The sequence below is a fragment of the Tasmannia lanceolata genome, unplaced genomic scaffold (genome assembly GCF_043159265.1).
Source record: "Tasmannia lanceolata isolate RefF3 unplaced genomic scaffold, GAP_Taslan_0.1 ptg000018l, whole genome shotgun sequence".
In the NCBI taxonomy this organism is placed as follows: Eukaryota; Viridiplantae; Streptophyta; class Magnoliopsida; order Canellales; family Winteraceae; genus Tasmannia; species Tasmannia lanceolata.
Genome location: NW_027518695.1, coordinates 1,383,471 through 1,400,278, shown reverse-complemented (window position 1 = coordinate 1,400,278; position 16,808 = coordinate 1,383,471). Strand labels below are relative to the sequence as shown.

The following is a 16,808-nucleotide window of genomic DNA, read 5'->3' as shown; positions in this document are numbered from 1 at the left end:
GAGGGTTATGCGTACTACGCTCCTGGCGTAGGTTAACGGCTTAGGTTAGAAACTTAGTTGAATCGTTGACGGTACTACCAGGTTCTTAACTCGTATTTGAAAGATGCTGATTGGACGACTATGTGGAGCCCACAAAGAAACTATATATCCTAGCCTTCCAATTTCTCCGTACGGTTGGCTTAGATGGTGGATATGTTACTGCACTCCCTCCTGTTGATAATGACATCCTCATCATTTTACATTGGGGTTTTTGCAAAAAGAGTAACAACACACTATGCAATATTTGCAAAAAAGAGTAACTTGGTTTACTAATTTGCAAAAAATAGTAATAACATTGAGAAAAGCGTTCCTGCTTAACTACGCTTTAGGCCCTGTTATGAAATTCCAAGGGTAGGCTCGAGTACTATTCTAACGGCAACTTTTGAGGAGGAAAAATTTAGGTTACAAACAAGTTTTAATCTTTTGAAAACTCTAACGCAAATTTGAAGATTAAGAGATCAAAAATGAGAATTAAGCACACAAGTTAAATCATAAGTGCAATGCAAATGTAAAGCAAGAGATAAGAGAGAATGCATCCGAAATTTAAAGAGGTTCGGTCCTCCAACGCGAGGCCTACTCCACTCCACCAACTAAACCCGTTGATGGCTTCACTATTTGATCTTCTTAACTTCGGCGAAGATCGGTGCCTGATTACAATTTCAATTGCCTTTAACCTTAGTGGCAATCCTCACCACGGAGAGTGGGCTCCGCTTCTCCGAACACTCGCCCTAATACAACTTGATAAAGAAATTAAAAAAACAAAAAATCCCTCACAAGGGTTTACAAAGTTTGTAGAAGATGTTCAAATTTGAGCCTAATGATCCAAATCCTAATTCTAGAGGATGAGAGGCATAAACAAGCTTGATTCACTCTTAATATGTTCGAGTTTTTGAGTGATATGATTGATAGTTGGAAAGTTTAGAATACCCATATATATAGAAAACTCAAAATATGATCGTTTGGCGGCATAGTAGTAATTCCAGCAAAAACCCCAACGGCTATAATATTCTTCCTGTTATAGTGGTTTCGGAGTTCTGAGAATTTCTCTCTGAGTTCCGGAAATTGAAACAGAAGATGAAAAATGTTACTGGACCATTTCTCGGAGCTCCGAGGACTCCGAGGAATCTCTCGGAGTTCCGAGCTCGGAGCTCTGAGAATTCTCTCGGAGTTCCGAGAAGCCTATTTCCAGCAGATTTTCAATTCTTGTTTCTTATTTATTTGGGCTTCCAACTCTACACCAAGTTGAGATTATTATGAGGGTTCCAAAGTGTTGGAACACCACAAAAACAATCTCTTAAACATTTAGGGAGTGTGAGATTACTTTATTTATGCTTCTAAACACCTAAACTAGGATTTGATCTTTACATTCTAAAACGACTTCGATCTTCAATTGCGATGCTTCAAGTCTTCATGCGTCTTGGATCTCTGATGTCTTGGCCTTCCGAATGTGGTCCAGTGAGAGCTTCTTGGCCTCAATCCAACCAATCTTGTCTTTATATAATCATGATCTACAACTTAGACAGTCAAACACATTAGTGATATAAAATCACTTGTGTATTGGAATCATCAAAAGAAGATGGGAATGCCAAGGTGGGAACCATTGGGCTTACATGTTCACTTATTTTCCCAGAAAAGGAAAAGAAAAGGTTTCCTGGGAATCTGACGTGGCATTAGGAAAAGAAATCCAGGGAAACTGTGTAGGAAAAGGTTTCCCGCGCCTGTTCACGTGCATAGGAACTGTGCAGGAAAAGGTTTCCCGAGAAACTGCTTGCCCACCTTTTTCATTAATTTTCCCTGGAAAGCAAATCCAACCAAAATAGTGGGATTTGGTTTCCCACACTTGTAAGAAAAGAGACATTTCCACATCATTTTTGGTAATTTCCATGTCATTATTTAACATTTTTCACTTAGGCTTGTTACTTTCTCAGGAAAGCAAGTGAACACCAGAATTCTGTCTTGTAAAGGTCTTGTCAAGGAAAAATAGGTTGTTTTCCAAGGATTTTCTTTCCCGGGAACGCAAGTGAACAGAGCCTTAGTGTAAGCTCCCATTGGTTCCTTTCTTGTAGACCCGCTGTGCCTTTCAAAGGGGGACCCGCTATACGAACGGTGGAGTTAACGGTGGCTCCTCCACCCCATAGTATATATCCTAACGATATCTGTTAAAGGCGGAGGGGCGGGGCAAAATATCCATTAAAGGGGGGTATCAGTGCTCTATTGATAAGAGTTTTTATACGGTGTAAGCTCATATAGTCCGGTATCTTTAAAAAAGTATGCTTAGGCCATAGGATGATCCAAACCTTCCATTTGATGGATCAAAACGTAAATAAACTGTGTCCCAAAATTCATTTGCATAGGATGATCCCAACCCTCTAGTATTTTTCAAAAAATACAGTTACGCCACAAAAAGTCATTTGCATAGGATGATCCCAACCCATATAGTCCAGTATCTTTTAAAAAGTATGCTTAGGCCATAGGATGATCCAAACCGTCCATTTGATGGATCACAACGTAAATAGACTGTGTCTCAAAAATCATTTGCATAGGATGATCCCAACCCTCTAGTATTTTTCAAAAAGTACACTTACGCCACAAGATGATCCAAACCATTCATTTGATAGATCACAACGTAAACAGGTTGCGCCTCAAAAATCATCTTCATAGGATGATCTCAACCCTCCAATCTATAGAGGTCCCCATAATATGCGGTTCCTTCATATATCAGGAGGACTAGGATCATCCCATGGAAATGATTTTTCGGGCACTACCTTTTTTATGTTGTGGACCGTCAGATGAACGGTATGGATCATCCTATTATGTGCACATTAATTTTTGGAAAATACTGGACTATACGGGCTTACACCATATAAAATCCTAAAGAAATTATATGATGAAAGGCCGTATAGTCCATTATTTTTAAAAAGTACTATCCGGTCACTCCATAAGATGATCCAAACTGTCCATTTGTTGGGCCACAACTTAAATAGGTTGTGCCGCAAAAATCATTTTGATAGGCAGATCCTAGCCCTCCGATTAATAGAGATTTCCAAGAACGGGATGGTTGTGGACCCCGATCCCGATGACGGCTGGGCGGCGTGGCGACACGAGGTCCCGCACCCTGTCCTCTAAGATCTCCACGATGTGAAGGAGAGCTCTACCAAGGAACTCTCGAAATGGTGCCACTCACAGCATGGGTGGCGATACAAATGAGATACCTCTCGATTCAAGGACTGGCCCGGAACCAAGATGTACCTATAACAAAGAAGAGTCGCCATCCAGGGAAGTAGGCCCTGGATCCCATGAAATACTCTGTTGCAACGGATAACCAGAGATACAAAAGTCCGTGCCTGATGACGAATGGGGAAGGTGTTAAGCGCCCCCAATTCGCCCAAGTGCAAGCACCTGGTCTCTTATGCCATTTTTAATTAATTTTGAAGAGTTTTGGGCTAAAATCATGTGAAATGGGAACGAGCATCCTCGAGAAAACGTCTATCTAAGCATGCATGACCCGGGGATGGGCAACAGAAAATAAACATCCAAATCCTAACTCACCGCACCTACTCCTAACCCATCACATCTAGGAAAGCAGTAACATCCGCATGCACAGCTACAGCTAAACAAGCAATATCAGATATGGTAAGCAGAAAAGCAGTAAATAGCGCACAAAGAATAAGCAAGCTGAAAATAAACACACAAGGAACCAAATACAAACACACGATAAACCAAAAGATGCAAGGAAAGAAAGGAATCAAAAAATAGACGGTATGCGCAAACCCAAAATGCCAGGGAAAAGAAAATGGGACATACGATAGACTCAGGGAGCGATTCTAAAGGAATCGAGCTCAGTGATCCTGATCCGCTAAAGATCGGATAAGTCTCACGATCGTCATAGCCTATCGTTGGGCTCAGCGAGGACAATCCCTGTGAAGGGGCCACGCTACGTCATCGCCCGTCTCAAAACCCGATAAAACGTCGGAAAACCGATAAGACTGGCAAACCACGATGAAAATCGGAAATGAAATGAAAAGAAGGCTCCGAGTGACCTGGCAATCACCATCCTTGCCCATTTTGGTTTTTTGTATTTTTGGAAAAAGCTTGAAAGATATTTTTTGATACTGAAATGATTTTTTTGAAGGGTTTAAATGATTTTATTGAAAAGTTTTAACGATTTTATTGAAAAGGTTTGACTGAACTTGGGATGACGATCCCAAGCTGCCTACGTACCCTGTGAAAAGGGATCAAGCCAACGTGGTTCGAAACAGCTTTTCAAAAAACGCTTTTGTTGTTTTTGGATTTTTGGTTATTTGATTTTTATGTGTTTTTGTTTATCCCATTTGATTAAAAAAAGGGGGTTTTGGCTCAGGAGGTTGCCGTCCGTCGTCGCCTAAACCCGACAATGTTCCCGAAATCGATGGGGATCCCGAAGCTCAAGTAGGATCCCTAAGAACGTGAGGAGAATCAACCCGAAGAGGAAGGTAGAACCTCTGAACCCCATGAGTGAAGGTCCCAAAGAAGGAGGAATCCCGAAATCCCATTAGAAATCCTACTTTAATCAAGATGAAAAAGTCACCCATAAGGGTATACTAGGTCCAAATCAAGGTAAAAGTAGCTTCATAACCCGGCAATTATCTCGACCCACATTACAAATAACAAATTAAAAGGAGAAGAAAGGGGATCACCCGAGGTAAGCGGATAATGATTGTAATTTTTGCTTCTCTCCTCTTCTTTCAGATAGCAATAGTGAGAATTTCCAGGGAAGACGAAGTTTGATCGGAATCTTGATCGGAACCAATGAGGTAGTAGGGAGGTCAATGGGATTTTGTAGCAAGAACTGTGGATTGAGGGCCGTAGATCTCGAATTTGATGAGAGGTTTGAGATCAAGGGAATGATTAGTTGAAATGGGTTTGAATAATGGTGATGGCTGAGATGTAGTGGATGATGGAGGTAGAAAAAGAAGATGAATGGGCTTTGAAAAATGGTTAAAATTAATGGGTTTTGAAGGAGATGTAGTAGGCAAAGGAGAAATGGGGAAACTTGCCAAAACCCCTCTCTCTCTTAGCTCTCTCTCTCTCTCTCTCTCTCTCTCTCTATTCTACTCTGTTTCTCTCTCTGTTTCCCCTTTCTTCTTCTTTTTTTGAAAATGGGGATAGTGGTGGTGGAGGGAAGAGGAGAGATGGTGGAGGTAATGGAGGGGTTGGCTGGAGGAGGAGTGGCCGGAGAAGGGGAGTGGGTCGGAGATGGTGGACGGAGGTGGAGGATCCAGATGGGTTTGGGAGAAGGGTTTGGGGTGGATTTGAACGGAGGTTGCAGAGGTGGGTTATGGGTTTCGGGTTTGAAGATGGTGGCTGGTGGTGGTGCGGTGGAGATGGGTTTTGGGTTTCGGGTTTGAGGCCGGATTCCGGCAAGCTTGCCGGAATCAATGGAGGTGGGGGTCTCTCCCTTAGTGGCTGCTGTTGGTGGAGGTAGGGTCGGTGGCCGGCGGGAAGGTGGTTGAAGGTTGAAGAAGGGTGGTGGTGGTGGTTGGCTCGATGGAGGTTGATGGTTGTGGGCGGTGGTCGGAGGTGGCACGGCCGGAGTTTGGGTAGGATTGGTTTGGTCGGATTTCGGCAAGCTTGTCGGAATCAATGGGGGTGGTGGTCTGTGGTGGAGAAAATGGTGATGGGTGGTGAAAATGAAGAAGAAAATGGGGGGGTTATGGAGGCTCGGATTCCGGTGGGAATGGCAGAAATCGTGCTGCCGGATTCCGACCGGTGGATGGTCGGAGGTAGAAGAAGGGAGGTGGTGATGGGGGTTGCCGGTGCCGAGATGATGGTGGTGTGGATGGTGGCTTGCCGGCGGCAAGGGAGATTGCTGGTGGTTTTGATTTTTTTTTCTTTTTTTTTTCTCCTTCTGCTGTTTTCTATTTTTTTTCTTTTTTTCGTTTTTCTCTGGTTCTCCTCCTCCTGCGAGAGAGATCAGCCGCTGCTCTTGAGCAGAGGAGGCTGCTGTTCATCAACAGGGGAGACTCATCATGAGGAGAGTAATCATGAGTTGTTGTCCCCCTCTTGTCCCCCCATTTCTTCTTAATTTTTTTGCACAAATCAAAAACCATCATCCAATGGCATCGGATGCCAAAAGAAAACCAAAACATACTCATTACATGCCCATTTTAAATTGAAAGAATATGATGACATTTTCTTCATTGACCATAGAATAATTCGGTGGGCCATTTCACTTGCATAGGAGTGGACCCCACTATCTACTTAATTAGGAAAACACAATTATATTTAATGGGCACACCCTCACTTGGTAATTGCACACCCATAAACATGGGGTTGATATTGACACACTCATTTTGCTCTTTTCTCATTCTCTCATGACGCAAGAAAAAAATGGAAGCTGATATCCACACACCCATATTTGACAAAGGCACAAACTCTGCTTGTCCTTTCTTCAAATTTTTGCCCGAATTAATTATAATTTTGCAAGGGCGCTCTTGGGAATGGGAACAACCTCCCGGGAATTTCGCACCCAAGAATAGGCACAATGGGAAGTAATCATTCGGGTTTTCTTCGCATTTGGTTCTTGGACATTTCGGAAATCGGTTTCAGACACTTCGGGAACTTGAGACTGACTTTGATTCTTAGGGACTTCGAATTTGGTTCCCAGACTCAGATTTCGGGATTTATTCAATTTTTGGAGAATTTTGGGTCAGGTCAAAATGGGGTGTCTACAATGGTTGCCGGATTTTTTTTGGATCTTACGATTTTTGTGGAACAAAAAACTTCCTGGGAGATTGGTGGGAAAAAAAACTCCCTGGAAGTATCCCGGTAAAATAAAAATCCCATGTTGGGTTGACCGGACTATGGTGGGAATTGCTTGAACTGTTGGGAAGAAACAAAATTCTTTACCAAGCTTATTTTTGGTTCCTGGGAGTATTTTTTTTTTCCTTCGTGGGGTTTCGTGCGGGGTTATTTTGGTTCCTGGTTTTTGAGATTATTTTGGGCCCACGATCCAAACGTGGGTTTCCTGTGGAAATTCCACAAAAGTCCCAAGAATCAAAAAAATTCCGGCAACCAAACTTAGTTGCAGATCTGAGGGTTTTACGGCTTTTCATAGGAAAACAGGATTCCGTTTCCCAAAACGGGCATCAACCATTTGAGCCACGTCCACTGAAAGGCAAATGGAGGAGCTCAAATCCCCGTAAAAGCAATAATACACATTGAAAAAGGGTAAAATCAACGGTCATTGCAGTCCCGTTTTTATTCTCCAAACGGAATCCCGTTTTCAAAGTATTTTTCCTAATTTCTCAAAAACAATCCTGATACTAGGGAGGCAAGGGTGTTATCGGTCTTTCATCATACAGAGAAAGGGCTGAGCTCAGCTAGGGTCTTCTTCCTCTTGTCGTTTGCATCTGAGTCTGAGAGGAAGGAGACCATCGTGCTCTTTCATTCTCGAATCGCTTGTTTTCAGTCCCTCCGCACCAATCATGGTAATCTCTCTCTCTCTCTCTCTCTCTCTCTCTCTCTCTCTCTCACCTGATAATGGCATTTGGTTTTTTTTTTTCTCTGTTTCCTTTTCTATGAATCACTCCTGTTGTTTTCCACGGAAACGGAAAATCCTCTTCAATCGAGTTAGAAAAAAGAAACATATGGTTAGAAAATCGCTAGCTTCTTAGGGTGAAAGGATCTTAAACAAATGCATGTTTTTATGCCCAGTAACAAGTGATGTAACTTACAACAAAACAAGTAGCTTTGTTCTATGCACGGGGATAGATTGTGAATAGATTAATGGCGTGACTGTCCACACACATACGCCGTGTTGTATCTTTCTTTGGAATTACTTCACAAGGGTTCATGTTTTCTATGATGTAACCTTTTTTCAACAACTTCTTGACTTTCTTATTCAACTCTTCATGTTATATAGGACTCATATTGTTATGAGCTTTGTTAGGAAGATTAGAACTGAGAATCAAATCAATTTGATGTTGAATGTCTCTTAGAGGAGGATGTCTATTGTGTAACATGTTGGGGGTGACATCCTTCAATTTTACAAGAGAGGTCCTAACTCACTGAGTCGTACAGCATGGCTAGCCTCACAGCTGTCTTATAAAACTTTCCCTCGACATCATCAAAAGGAAAAATACTCTTTAGAAAAATTAATCACCTAAATAGGAAATGTATTCTTAATCAAGAGGAAACACGTAGGAAGTGCGTGGGAAGCACATTTCTCCTAAATTTGGAAGCAAGAAAAACTTAGCTTCCGAAGCGAGTTTCCGGGGAAGCAAGCTTCCCATCCGACTAGGAAGTTTCTTATAACTATGTTTTTATATGTCTTGTCGCTTTAATAAGTGAAGTGCTTGTTTTAGTCAGCTATTCTATCAACATCTTTCTCATTTGATTAGTTTTGCTTTTTAGTCTTACTTGTCTTGTAACTTTAATAATTGTATTGCTTGATTGAGCGGATGCTTGGTTTAGTACTTTATGTTTTTTAAAGGTTAGAAACATCAACTCAACTCAACTCAACTCAACTAAGCCTTTGTCCCAAACTAGTTGGGGTCGGCTAATGAATCATCTTCATGAAGAAGGTGAAAGAATCTACCCCGCTCAAAGTGACTAAACCTAATCCTGACACTAGTTGGGTTCGTCTACATGGATCATTTTCTTCCATTCTGTCCTATCCAAGGTCATGTTCTCTGTTATGTTATTAGCCACCAAGTCTTTCCTCACTTTTTCTACCCTAGTTGTTTTCAGTCTGCCCCTACCTCTTTTTACTCCATCAATGTTTCATTCATTCATTCATCATCAAAATCTGAAAACCCAAATACAAGAGGCCTCTATATATAGGCAATTAAAACACCTTGAAATAAAATAACATAGAAAATAAAATCCGTATAAACTAAAACCTGGAAATAAAAATCCTAGAAATTAAATGACATGGAAAATAAAAATCCTAAAAGCTCTAATGGGCAAATATGCCACATATTGGGCCTACAATATGTATCAGAGACTCTAGGATTTTTCGTCTATCTTCCTTTTTGGAAGCCTTCATCTTTATCATCCTTCTCTTGGAGGAGAAATGTCTTCTCCCTTTAGGGAGTATTTGGGAAGAGATCCTAAAGGATCGTTTAGAGAGAAACTCTCTAAAGGAATTTTCCTCCATTTTCCTTTTTGGGAGCCTTCATCTTTATCATCCTTCTCCCGTAGGAGAAAGGTCTTCTCCCTTTAGGGAGTCTTTGGAGAGAGATACTAAAAGTACCTTTAGAGAGAGAGACTCTCTAAAGGGATTTTCTTCTTTATCCTGAAGGACAAAGGTCTTCTTATCTCCTTTCTGGAATCTTTTGGGAGAAAGCCTGCAAAAGAAAAAAGAAAAAGAAAAGGAAAAGCACCGTTAGCCAGTAATCTTTTCTCACATTTCTTTCTCCTCTTTTCCGCTTTTCTTCACGTGGCTCTTTTTTTTTTCTCCCTCAAGATCCCCCTTTTGTTGAAGGATCTTCCTTTTATTTATATAATTCTTCTTGAAGTGGTTAGGCAACTGCTACTTCACCCCTTATCTCTCGACTTCACGATCTCCACTTCCTCTTTCGTGGGGAGGTACGTAACTCCCTCCCGTTTGAAGAGTGGCTCACTTATCTCTTTTTTTTTTTTGCAAGAGTTATTTTGCTCCCTAAAATTTAGGGATTTCTTTTTCCTTAGTCTTGGGGTCATTTTTATTTAAACTTTCATGCTTATCCTTTTTAACTTTTAGGAATAACATGATGCATAACCATTCCTTTTCTCTCACTAACGGATTTTACTATTTTGCCCTTTTGTAAAATTTCGAGTCCAACAAGAGGCTAGGGATTTCAATGGCATTTCAATGTAGAGGAATTCAGGATTTTCTTTGGAGAATAGGTTGATTTTGAATTTTTTAAATGGCGTTTCAATGTAGAGGATATGTCTTTTTCCCTATTGTTGCTTCCACCTCTTGGGTTTTTCCTTCTCCCTCCGACTTTGGATTGAGAACCTTGCGCTATTGCTCTATTCTGTAGTGTTTCTATTGCTTGTCACCTGTATTTTTTTTTCTAGTTTATTTGGATCACCATCTTTGCACAACTGTCTTGGATTTGATCCTAGACCATCCATCCACGCTATTGACCATTGACTTGCATCAGTCCCTAAGGGTATGTGCTTACTCCATTGAATGCCTTCTAGTATTGAATTAATCGATGTGGTTGATCTGAGTGCAAAGTTTTTAGGAAAAACTTTTTCACTCTTAAGTTTCATGGACTCACTTTGCAAGTCACTTCATTGGTAATCTTGTACAATTCTTGAACTCTATCCTCTGGCTGTATATCGAATCTGAAAAACTTTAGTGGATATTGCACCTTGCCCAAGTAAAGCACCCATGGAATGTAGCATCTTTGTGTTCCATCTATTAATCCATTCTTGTTGAAATCAATTGCTGAAAAAGAAAAAACGATGAAATGCTGGTTAAAAACTCACTTGTCCTTGGTCTGTGGTTCTCTATAATTTTTGTCCCTTGCTATCTGTGGATGCATTGATAATTTTTACCTGCATGTATTAACAATTGACATGGCACAAGGCTCCTAGATTTTAATTGTTTGTGTTTTGCATTGCAGGCAAATGTTTGCCAGAAGTGTGGTGACAAAGGCTACGGTGAACTTCTTATCTACTGCATTGAGTGCCAAATTTATTCTCAGCATCGGTGTGTGCCTATTTTTCACTAAAGGCCACCATTTGTGAGATATTCCATAGAATGTTAAATAACTTACATCATCTTTTGATTTCAAATTCTCCTACAGCTACTGTTTCAATGAATTACGAAGACCTGATGAAGAAGTCAGCTGGCTGTGTGACCTATGCACATCAAGGGCTCTTGATATGCGTAAACGTCGCCCTGAATATATGAACAATGCACAGAAATCTACAGTATTAACAGGTGATTGTTGTATGCTGGAGGAAGAGGACAACTGTTTGGATTCAGATGTTCGGAAGTGGGAGGCAGATAGAAAGATTAAAAACCCGGGGAGAAGGTTGATACTGACTGATGAGGACAGCTCAGACGAAGAGTCTGAATCTGTAAAGATTGCTCAGACTTTTACCGATCCAAATTCCCATAGTGCTAGTTCCATCCGAACAACAGAATGCCTTGCCTTGACCTCTGTACCAGATGCCCCAGAGCATATAGTTCCAATGTCATGTACATCGTCTCCCTATCCAGTTTCAGAGAGACAACAGGGTGCCTTGTTGGTACAAGTTCCTCATACCCTTAATTCTACAGACTCTCATAGTTATGTATATTCCCAACCAATCATCGATCCCATATGGAGGTAAGAATTTTTCTTGCAAGTTCTCTTCATCCATCATTTGTGGAAATTCTAATTTTGTTGGTTTTGTTGTTGATAGGGGATGCTTTAGTACCTGTAATGATACCTATGGTATTATATCAGCTCATTTGTCAAACAAAGCATGTCCAAAAGTGTGCGAAGGGGCTAGTATGTTGTCAGTTTTGCTAAGTGTAGAGAAGCTTGCGAGGACTCGTGCGTGGCCTAAAGCTTTTCAAGATTCACCTCCCACTGATGACAACATTGCTCTTTATTTCTTTGCTGGATGTCCAAGGTATATAATGGGGTTATTTTGTAGTTTTGTAGCTAATAATTTGTTGTGTTTTCCTGAGGGTGGTTTCTTTTTTCTGTCTTGTGATAGAGATGATATGTTGTTCGATCAATTGGTGCATGACATAAACACCCAGGACCTGGCGTTAAGGGCAACAATCGATGGAGCTGAGCTTCTGATCTTCTCTTCTCTACTGCTGCCACAACAATACCATAGTAGGTGTCTAGTTCTAGTCAATTAAGCTTTATTTGGTGTATTGTATATAGTCTTGAGCAATTTGTTTCCTCTTTAATTGTTCTTTTAAGCACATTTAACATCCACTTCCAACCGTTTTTGTTACTAATTGCTATGCAGAATTTCAAGGAGAGTGTTACTTATGGGGGGTATTTAGGTCTTCCAAAACTCCACTCCCACATAGTACTAGTGACCATTGCACCAGTGCAAATAGTCACACCACTGAACACGCAAAAAAGCTAAACGAATTCAGACAACAGGATTACAGGGAGGAAGCCCGTGATACTGAATTTACAAATTCTAACTTGGAAGAACAACGCATGTATTCCTACTAGGGCTGCAACTCGAGCCGGGTTTTACCCGACCCGAAAATAGCCTGGGTCGGGTTCAGGTTTCATGGGTTTCGGGTCGAGCCGGGTTCAGCATTCAAAAGCCCGCATGAATCTCGGGTCGAGCCGGGTTTGAAGGGGCCCGACCCGACCCGACCCGAGTTACATAAGTTATAGTATGTACATTTTTTTCTATTGGTAGTTAAAAGTTAAAGGGATAATTACATTTACACCCCCTCTAGTTTCTGACACATCCACTTCCACCCCCTATAGTTTAAAACGTGACAAATACACCCTTGTAGTTTCAATTTGTTTAAGGTAGGCCCCCTCAGCTGAAGGTTCGTCCATAGATTGAAGGGTTAAGATGATCCAATGGAGCTGATTTTTTGGGCACACCCTATCTATGTCAGGACCCATCAAATGAACGCTTTGGATCATCCAAACAATGTGGGCCCACATTATTTGGATGATTTTTTGGTAGTGTTTGGATTCGGGTAGGGGCCCACATTATTTGGATGATCCAAAGCGTTCATTTGATGGGTCCTGACATAGATATGGTGTGCCCAAAAAATCAGCTCTATCGGATCATCCTAACCCTTCAATCTATGGACGAACCTTCAGCTGAGGGGGCAAACCTTAAACAAATTGAAACTACAGGGGTGTATTTGTCACGTTTTAAAGTATAGGGGTGGAAGTGGATGTGTCAGAAACTAGAGGGGGTGTAAATGTAATTATCCCAAAGTTAAAGTGAAAACCCACGCACCCACTGTTACTGTATGTGAGTGTAATTTCTGCTTCTATGAGTTGAGTTGATTCAAGTGTTTGATTCAGCATTGTTTGATTGTAATTACAACATTGTTTGATTACAGCATTGTTTGATTCAAGTGTGATGTGAGTGTAATTACAGCATTGTTTGATTCAAGTGTGATGTGAGTGTAATTACATCATTGTTTGATTCAAGTGTAATTTCTGCTTCTATGAGTTGAGTTGCCTTGCCAAACAAGAATTTTCCTTAAAAATTTGTGTCGACGTGAAAAAACCCGACCCGACTCGAACCGACCCGAGATTTATCATGGGTAGGGCCGGGTTTGGGAATCGTGGGTTTTCCGAAAAAAAAACCCGACCCGACCCGAGATATTTCTCGGGTAGGGTTGGGTTCTCCAAAACCCGACCCGCCCGACCCGAGTTGCAGCCCTAATTCCTACTCCAGGGCATATAAAGAAAATCATGGATTGACAAATTCGTGTTTGGAACTGTTTCCATTGGAGGTAGAGCATATGACGGTAACAGCAAGAGTGAGAGAAACTGATGTGCTTGACCTTGAATTGGTAGTCGGTCTTTCTCTGCGCGAGAGAAACCGACCTTGCCAGTGTAAGCGTGAAAAAAGTCCTGATTCGCCGATTATGTTTGAGAAGACTTGCCGGTATAAGCGTGAAAGAAGTCCTGATTCGCCGATTTTGTTTGGGAAGGTGGTCTAATAGCAGTGATATCCAAGATTCCAATTCTAGCTTGTCAAAGAATCACTTCTTGCCTTTCTCTCTCCTTCCAAAGATTAAATGTGTTGGTTATACCTGTGGAAAAAGTGGGGTATGATCTCTTAGCAGGAAGACTAGAGTCAGCTGTTCTCTTCCAATTCGGGCTGGAAGAGCCAGTTTTGAGTAGTTGGTTGCTCTAGTTGGGGCTCTATTTTGTTGCCTATCTTTGCAGGGAATTTAAATCTGCGAATAAGTGGCTGCTGTACAGTTCAGTCTGTAGAGTTACATCTACACTTCCTAATGAGAATGATTAGGCAGAAATTCACTATTGGTATCCATGGTAAAGGTAATTCTCAGGTCACACAGGGGAGCATATATGTGAAATCAAGACTTGATCTTGTGGAATATCATGATGGAAGCTACATAGTAGATATTCTTGATCTCATCTAGAACCGACACTCAACTGTTCAACTTTCTTGGAAGAACCCTAAATGAGGTTTAGTGGATGAACGATTAAGGATCATTCAATGAAAGTGATCTCAAACCGTAAAGAAGGTTTGACGGATGAAGGGTTAAGGATCATTCAATGAATCTGATCATGTACATGGGGGCATGCGGGGTTCTAAAATGAAGGGCGTCCTTGCAAAAAAGGGATGAAAGGGTGCCCCCGTTAGCTTTAAATCACCAAAGTGCATTTAATGTTCTTTGACTTCTCATCCCATTTAATACACTCTGGTGATTTACGGCAACGGAGGCGCCCTTTCATCCCTTTTGGCAAGGGCGCCCTTCATTTTATAATTCCTCTATTATTTAATATCTTATCTATTATAATGGATTTGCTAGGGACCATCTCAGAAGGCATTTTGCGGACCGTATGTTGCACTAGAGAGAGCAAGCACAGGCTCACTTTTCAGCCGATTGTCTCATTTATTTAGTTCAACCTATGTGGCTGCTCTCATGCGGTATGTGGCTGCTATCTCATGCAACTGCCGGTGCCCTAGCAAATCCTCTATTATTATATAGCAAGATGTTTTTATTGTTCATGTTGATGTGGTGTCCCTCCTCTTCCAACATTTGTCCGATGTGCGTCCTATGGTGGACTCGTTCTTTCTTTTCTCTCTCTCTCTACTTCTACTCTCTTTTTCTCACCTCACAACCCTAGCCGCCGCCCCCACAAGAGAAAATCGTCTTTTGATTTATATCTTAGTTTTCCTTGCAAAATCTAAAGTAAACTTTCTTATTTTAGTTTCCACCGAACCATGAGAAAGTAGGTAAAATTCCCAACAATCTCGGCTTGTTTCACAAGAAGATTTTCTGCTGATGTCGTCACCGGTCTGCCATCAATGCAAACCATCATTGGCCTTCTGCTATCGATGCAAACCACCATTGGCCTTCCGAAGTACCAGCTACATACCATTGCATCATCATGGCTCTGGCTCCACTTGACTCGATCAGCATGACCAATGTACATGTGTAAGTGCCAACTTGTTAACTCACCTAGTCAATCATGAAGAGGGATCTTGATTTGTCCAGATATTGTTACATTCTCACCATCATTTGAAGTCTGAAAACCTGTATTTGCACCAACTGCGAAAGAGGCCCTATATGTGTCTGCTCTAATACTCTGTTTCTAACTAGCCATTGAGATCTTAGGAACATTAGTCACCAGGTCATCGACCAGACGATATAAACCGTCACACTTCTCTCTCTTCACCAGAAAGGTAAAGAATCATACAATAGCGTGTGATTTTCATAACTCCACCTGTAGCCAAGGCTTTAAATTTTGACTGAAATCCTAAATTTCGGAACGAAATTCGGGGTTCAGTCGATACCGAAGTCAAAATTGGTTGAACCCGAAACGTCACTTTATTTTGACCGAAATTTTAGGAAAAGATTCCATTTTATTCATTACTTAATATTTCCCTGAAATTTTAGGCAAAATTAGCGAAATTTAGGTAATTTTGCCTGATATTTCAGGCGGGATAAAAACCAATGTTTTTTATTTCATCAGATTTTGAACGAAATTTCAAAATTTCGGTTTGAGTGAGGACCGAAACGCATTCCGAAACCGAAATTTAAAACCTTGCCTACATCTGAATACGTGCAACTGCTAGAATTCAACCATCCAAGTGATACTAGATTCTCCTCTGTCTTTGGGACGTACGCCACACTACTCACAGTACAAATCACTCCAATGAACATCTTGATCTTCACTGATCTAACTCCCGTGGTGTCTACAAGTAGACCCATCACTCTAGGGCACTACACTTGCCTTTGTCTATCAGAGCATATCAAAATATTCTTTCATGGAGTATACATGAACAGAGCATCATGAATCTATAATTCACTCATCATGAGGAGAAGTGTGATTACTTGTGGAGAATGTGAGAACATCTCCAACCTCTTCGCTCTACTCATTCGTTATGCCCACCACCGTATTTGTAGTACTATTGTCTGACGTGCCAGTTCGCTTCAGACAATCTCTCTTGATGTGGTTGTATTCCTTGCAATGATAGCACTACACACCCTTTCCGTCTACTCTAGATCTTGACCCGCCTTTTCCCTATCCCATGACAAATGACCTTCCTTTTTTATTCCCACCCCGAACAACCAACTCATGCTCTTAACTCCCACTAAGAACATGTTTCTTCCGCATCTCATTTGAGTCGTGACTTCCTATAACTTCCTTGTCATTGTTATACAATAATGTCGTCACCAGTCAGTCATACGAATTCAAAAGTGAAGTAAGAAACAAAATGACCATGTCTTCTTTGTTCAACTTTTCATCAAACTTGCGGAGATTATCCACAAGCATGTTGAAGACAATAATGTGTTCTAAAAGATTCTTGCCTTCCTACATCTCCAACCCGTATAACTATCGATTTAGATACACTCGGTTGGCCAAGATTTTTTACATGTAAAGCTTTTTCAACTTCTCTCATAATTTAGGCGCTTCTTCTTCCATTACTTTAAAACTAATGTTATTTGCTAGACACAGCGGAATCGTGCTGACCACCTTCGACTCAATGTCTTCCCACTCGCCACTTAGAAATTTAAGGGTTTGATCCAGATCCAAATCTCAACTGCGAAATGTGAGAAATCTCACTCACTCACTTGTGAATTTGTGATGTGGTGG

General features: G+C 41.1%; 1 protein-coding gene across 1 annotated transcript; it reads left to right on the top strand.

The window, feature by feature from the left end:
- The first annotated feature begins 7,394 nt into the window (after positions 1-7,394).
- LOC143850845 (PHD finger-containing protein 1-like) lies at positions 7,395-12,593 on the top strand. The gene is made up of 6 exons (XM_077360113.1): positions 7,395-7,508; positions 10,638-10,723; positions 10,821-11,348; positions 11,425-11,637; positions 11,725-11,849; positions 11,989-12,593. The coding sequence occupies exons 1-6, from the start codon at positions 7,506-7,508 to the stop codon at positions 12,201-12,203; spliced, it is 1,170 nt and encodes a 389-aa protein (XP_077216228.1). The 5' UTR covers positions 7,395-7,505; the 3' UTR covers positions 12,204-12,593.
- The last annotated feature ends 4,215 nt before the right edge of the window (positions 12,594-16,808 follow it).